This window comes from Poecilia latipinna, unplaced genomic scaffold (assembly GCF_001443285.1).
Source record: "Poecilia latipinna isolate Pla-1442-1.1 unplaced genomic scaffold, P_latipinna-1.0 Scaffold910, whole genome shotgun sequence".
Classification (NCBI taxonomy): domain Eukaryota; kingdom Metazoa; phylum Chordata; class Actinopteri; order Cyprinodontiformes; family Poeciliidae; genus Poecilia; species Poecilia latipinna.
This window is the reverse complement of record NW_015113526.1, coordinates 124,107-130,744: the sequence shown is the minus strand read 5'-3', so window position 1 is coordinate 130,744 and position 6,638 is coordinate 124,107. Positions and strand designations below refer to the sequence as shown.

At 49.7% G+C, this 6,638-nt stretch overlaps 1 protein-coding gene across 1 annotated transcript in view; it reads right to left on the bottom strand.

The window, feature by feature from the left end:
* LOC106957510 (nuclear factor 1 A-type-like) overlaps positions 1-6,638 on the bottom strand; it is a gene marked incomplete at its 3' end in the record, with an annotated part of 51,815 nt that extends 45,177 nt beyond the window's left edge. The window contains exon 1 of the mRNA XM_015048887.1: positions 6,359-6,638. Within this exon, the coding sequence (XP_014904373.1) occupies positions 6,359-6,571 (213 nt within the window). The remainder of the gene's footprint in view (positions 1-6,358) is intronic.

Sequence of the window (6,638 nt, the reverse complement as noted above, 5' to 3'; positions counted from 1 at the left end):
CAGGATGTTTCAGCAGAAAGGAATTTATTTTATTTTATTTTATTTTATTTGCTGAAGACGATCCTGCGATCAGGGAACTTCCTGCTCTGCGGTTCTGCAGGACCTGCAACGTTTTGACGAGCCACAGCGATCCGGTTGCAGCGCCGGCCTGGCCGGGCCGGGCCGGGCCCGGAACCCAAATAAACCCAGGAGGAGTCAGAGGAGGAGGAGAGGAAGGCTCTCTGTTTACATCTGAGATAAATCAAAGCAGAGCTACAGGAAGTTCAGCCCCAGGCCCGGCCCGCTTTATTAAAACCAGAACCGCATGCACACTTCCTGCTGGGGCCAGGGGGCTGATGGTTGAAGGTTCTGATTCCGACCCAGATGGGCCCGGTGGCTGGATGGCGCCCCCTGCAGTCCAGAAACAGCCAGCTGCGTGTTGGGTTAGGGTAGGTATACCCTTTAAATATCAGACGGAACCAGAACCTGAAGCAGAGAGCTGGATGGACCAGGACCGTCTGAGCATGGCAGCATCATGCTGCAGGCCGGTACCGCTCCAGCTTTCCTTTTGGGTTGCAGGCTCAATTCCCACTCTGCTTTCCCTCTGAGCAGCTCCAGCCCAGCAGGGGCTCAACCTGGACCCGGCCCAATCCGGTTTTCTCCAGGATCATCCTCAGAAACCCAATCCGCTTCAATTCCAGGTCCGCCAGCGGCTGGGTCCGGTTTCAGTCCGACAACAGAACCGCCTGCCACTGGACCTGGCAGGTCGCTGACCTGCAGCTCTGCAGCGCTTGCACTGGAAACACCTCACAGAACCAGAACCATCAGAACCAGAACTTGCTCCAGCTCTGATGATGAGCACATGCAGCATGGGTCTGACAGTTCTGGTGGTTCTGGTTCGGGTGGTTCCAATCGTTCTGGTGGTTCTGATGGTTCTGGTGGTTCTGATGGTCCTGGTGGTTCCGATGGTTCTGGTGGTTCCGATGGTTCTGGTGGTTCCGATGGTTCTGGTGGTTCCAATGGTTCTGATGGTTCCAATGGTTCTGGTGGTTCTGGTGGTTCCAATGGTTCTGATGGTTCCAATGGTTCTGGTTGTTCTGGTGGTTCCAATGGTTCTGGTTCTGGAGGAGAGGAGCGGGCTCTGTGGCGCCTCCTGCAGGCGAAGGAGATGAAGATTCTAGAACATCTTCATTGTTGACCTTTGACCTGAAGGTGGTTTCACAGAGGATGGCCCAGTTCTGTAAATGGGTCGGGTCCGGATCACGTGACCCAGAGAACCAGCAGGTCCTCCAACATCTGGCGGCACTGCTAATCGGATCGGGCCAGCAGCTGCGCTAAGGTTCTGATCCATTTACTGATTGGTTAATCACTCAGAGCTGCAAAGAAGATCACACTGAGCGCGCTCAGAACCGCTGAGAACCGGGCCGGAACAGACCGTTTCCATGGGAACACAGAGAAACCATCATCAGGGAGAATCTACTGTGCTGGATCGGAACCGGACTGTAGCAGGTTCTCCTGGTTCTGCCGGGGCACGGTTAGCCCATCATGGACAGACAGTCCAGAACCGGAGTCACTCCGATCCAAACGGACTCCTGACAGATCCGCTCAGACGCTTCGACACAGAGAGGCATGAAGCTGCAAACAGTCAGAATCGGCGCCGCTGGTACCGGGCCAGAACCCTGACGGCTGTCTGGCAGGAGCCCAGCGGTGCCAACGGAGCAAACAGCCTGAAGACTGACGCGGCGGCTGGCACCCGAACGCACCGCGGTGCCGGCCCAGAGCCCGGAGCAGATGGCGCCGCTGGTTCTGTTTCCAACATGTTCCTGTCACCACAGACCCCACCCCCTATGCCCAGCCTGGCCTCTGATTGGCTGCTGCTCCACACAGAATCGTTTTGAAATGTGGAAACAGGCCAGAGCTGTATCACACCCAGAACCTCTGACATGGTTCTGATGTCTGACCCAGAACCTCTGGCTGATGATGATGATGATGAGTCAGATCAAGCTGCTGGTCTCAGAAAACCTGGACCAGATCAGAACCGGGAAGTGAGGAGAATCCGTCCTCACTTCCTGTCTGGGTCATGTGACCTGCTCTGCGGTTCCCCAGTCAGCTGACCTGCTGGAACTGCTAGTCCTACTGGACACACTGACCTGGAGCGGACCTGGTTACCAACAAGTCCTATTAAAACAGAGCGGAGACATGCTTAGCGTTAGCCTAGTGCTAACTGAGGCGGATCAGGTCAGAAACTCCAGTCAGCAGAATCGGGTCCTGCAGGTCCTGGAACATCCTGACAAGTCCTGATACTCAGCAAGTTTCACTACCTTCAGAGAAGCATCCTAGTCCTCCAGGTCCTTCATTTTATACCAATCAGGTATAAAATGTTTACAGTTTGAAACTTGAGACATTGAAATAAAATAATTGCACATGAAGACGTGACCTTCAGTAATGTTTCTGCTCAAGTTTTTTTAGTGCTTGAGCTATTGTTTCTGTATTGATCATATTTAATGTCCTGCAGTGTTAGCATGACGCTCAGTAGAACCCAGATCCCGTCAGACCGTCAGTTCCTGAAACCACGGGATTAAAAACCTGGTAAACGGGAACGTGGGGTCAGTGAAACCTCCGGCGCCAGGGAAAAAACTTTCAGGGTTTGTTTTCTAACTTTTTATTTTAGAGATTTGTGGTTTATTTCCGTTTCTATGGAGTTTTATTTTTATTGCAGCTGAAAGACAAGAATCCAAAGGTCATTTTATCTATGTGGCGCATTTGAAAGCAGTTCAAGCAAAGTTCTGCACATTAGTTCCACACTGGTCCAAAACTACAAACTTCCAGAACCACAGGAGAGAGACGGAGGTTCTGGTACCGAGACTATGATGGTTCTGCTGAAGAACCGCAGTCAGGTCGGAGTCAGAAGGTCCAGAACCAGAACCGGTCCTTCTTTCCCTGACTGAAACGGGCCGGTCCAGAGAACATCTTGTCCACTATGAGAAGTACTGCTCTTCATCACATCCAGAACCAGAACCTGCCGGGCCTCAGAACCGTGGGCCGGCCTGGTTCCCCTGCTGCTAAATTTACATAAATAAGATAAAGTTGTTTAATTTAAATATGTTAATGAGGCGCAGCAGCAGGGTGAAAGGATTCAGACGAATTTATTAAAACTGATTTCTGAATCACTGAATGAGATTTATGAACACTGAACGATTTTAGACAATAATCCTGTCATAACCAGTTAGTTCTATAAAAATACTAAAGATTACATTAAAAAGCTTCATCAACAAACTCAGACGATATTTTCTGTTTCTAATCATCTTCTTCATTTTCAAGGTTCAGATCTGAAAACTCATTTAAATATAATATAGATTGTGATGTGAAGAATATTGACTGAGATTAAATTTATTTTGTAAAGAAACTTTTAGCTTAACTAGATTTCATATTTTAAATAAACTAAATATTTTAATAACTACAGAACGGCTTTAACCAGCAGGATTATAATTACATACCTTTAATAATATTAATAACAATTAATTAACAATAATAACAACAATCATAACAATGATTAGTTGTTATCTGAGGCTGAACTGCAGAACTGGACCAGATATTGGAGCCTGGAGCGATCTGGACCTCAGCATGAGGCGGGTCGGTTCTGGTCCGGATTAGAACTGAAACTCGACCCAGAAGCCCAGAGATCCGGAGCAGCTGAGGGGAGGAACCAGAACCCAGGGAGGGGTCCGGTCCGGTCCGGTTCGGTCCATGTTTCAAGAGCTAAAACACTGAAGCTGTCCTCTGAGCTCATCCTGGAACTAGAACCCATCCTCTCTGGGTCGATCAGTACGGCAGAACCAGTGGCAGGTTGTTAGATCCAAAAGGTTCAGAACATTTCCAACCGGGTCAGAACCGCCACCTGAGCTGAAGGTTCTGGAGGAAAATCTGGAACATGGATCAGAACAGAAACTGGGTCGGGAAAAATCCGAGGCTTTCTGAGACCCGGTTCTTTTCGGATGGTTCTGAGCTGAGGAGGTCCAAACTGGACGACTTCATCAGTTCTGATCTCAGAGGAGAACGTCGATCACTTTTTTTCATTTTCCATATTTGAGTTGCTGAGCAGGAAACTTTGACTAGACCGAGTGCCGTTTTAATCTGTTCAGGACAAGAAGCCACAAAGTTTCTGATCCTGGTGTGAAAGAGAGCGGCTGACTGGATAAAACGTTTAGTTTCAGGTGAAGTTCTGCCGTCAACTTCCTCTTCTCTCGGAGATGGTGGCTTCGCCTCCGGTTACCGGGGCAATGTGATGTCAGCGTGATGTCACGGTGTCCAGGCCACGGGGCGAGCGAGGCCGCGGGGTGGGAGGAGAGAGAGAGGACGGCGTGTTCAGGAAGTTCAAGCAGACAAACTCTAATCCTCCAATTTCCTCCTTTAATCATCTCTGGCTGCTGCAGACCCGGCCCAAATCAGAACCAGAACCAGAACTCGGCCCGGACACAGAGACACTGTTAACCCTACAGAACCAGGCTAGAACCAAAACCGGGTCACAACAGGGTCAGAATCAGCCGATGTCATGATTTTTTGACTAAAACTGAAACATTATTAATCTGTCAGTCCGAGTTTCCTTCATGTTGCTGAACTCTGTTCATCCCGACCAGAACCATCAGAGAAAATTCAGAAAATATCACCAACTTTTCAACTCCTTTAAACCTGTTCCTTTTAAGGTTCTGTTTGGGTTCTGGTTGCGTCTGTCAAGCAGAACCAGAACCCCAATGAAGACAACAAGACTCCTGCTGCAGCACCTCCTCCGTCTGGTCGGGTTCTGATCGGTTCTGCTCTTGCAGCCGTTCACCTCAGCGCTACCGAACACATCTGAGCTGGCGGCGGTTCGGCTGCTACTCACGGGTCCAAACGGGCCGGCAGCGGCTCAGCGAGTTCAGAGGAAATAAATCCTCTCATCAGAAATTAAAATTGATTTTTTTATGTTGTTATATTTTAAAAACAAACAGATCTTTTTTAAATAATTGAAGTTTATTGCAAAGCTTTCAGATTCATTTAGATCAGATAATTAAATAAAACTAAAACAGAAAATCTATAACTTTCTAACATCTTCCGGTCCGGTTCGATCCGTTTATAGGAATTAAAACTTAATTTATTAGAAATCGTAATTTTCCTGCTCTGCTGTAAAATGTAACGACAAAATAATAATGCCAGCATTTTCTGACTGAATTGTGTTTCTACATTTTTAAATATGACGGAGTAAAATCTGTAATTTATGTCTCTTAAATTTTAATAACGAAATATTTTCAGTGTAAATAATCTGAACCAAAAATTAAACTAGAATTAATTTTAAGATGCAGCAATTATACACAAATGTACTGCGTTTCACTGGACCCGCAGCGGTTCCGATCCTTTTCTCTTTCTGCTCCAAATGAAACTCAAATTAAATCCGAACCGCCGCGGCATCAAATCACAATTAAAACCTTTTATTTTAAATAAAAACAACTAAATTATGTCCAATTATAATAATAAAATCTGTAGCAGAAACATCGACATACAAGCCGGGCATTAATCCAACTTTTCCCGATCAGTCCAACCAGAACCGAACAAGCCGAACACAGACGCGGATTCGGGTCCACGCAAGACTGTCACAAGCCCCCGCTGCGTGTCCGTGTCGGTTTCCGTGTCCCGGTCCAAAAGTTGGGGGGAATTCGGTCCAGTTCCAGAGAAAATAAAGCCACCTTTGTTGCCGCTTTTCCCGAACCTGCAGCTCTGCAGCGGAACCGGCGGCGGTCCGTCCGGAGCTCCTAGCCGGGCTCAGGCCGCTGCGACCGGGGCCTGGCAGTGAGCTGTCCGGTAATGAAGCCTCGCAGCGGGCAGCGCGTTCAACTTCCAGCTCATTTGGACCAACAAAACACAAAAAGCCATTGTAGCCCCACACACCCCAGAACCGCCCCCTCCCAGCACCCTCAGCGACGGGGAGGTCAAAGGTCGCCTGGCCCCGCTGACCGCCAAACCCTGCCTAATGTGTCCCGGCGCGGCGGCCCGAGCCTCGGCCCGAACCGGGCCAGGGATTCGGCCGCCCGCTAATTAGTAGCCGCGGGGAGCGCACACAGAGTCGCACACTTCCTAGCGATGACACCGAGCCGCGGAGCGGAGCCGGCGGCCCGGGCGGCAAGACAGGAACTGGACTGGAGAAGGACTGGAGCGGGACCAAAACCGGACCACAGCGGGACCGGAACGGGACCCGAGCCGGACTCGATACGGACCAGTCCCGAAGAGTTGGAAAAGTCGTGTAAAGCGAGAGTTAAAATGAAGCTGCAGAGAGGATGAGGAGGAGTGCTGCGCGGAAGGAAGTAAGGAGGAACCAGAACCGGGCCAAAAAGTTGGTCCAACTCACCATCCACCAGGTTCGGGCGGAGATGTCGTAGCAGAGCTGCCATTTAATGGATCCCTCGGAGCTTTTGGCTGCCATGCCGCCGTCAGAGACCCTCATTTGCTGCGGTTCGGTTCGGTTCGGCTCAGCTCTGCGCGCATCAGCGGTCCCACGGAGGAACCGCTCGTTCTGGCATGACGGCCAACATGTAGTCCGCTCCGAACCGGGAGGAATCATGGGTAAAAAAAACCGACCAATCTGGTGTGGAGCCCGTGGCAAGGTGAGCAGGCAGTCATCTGCTGCA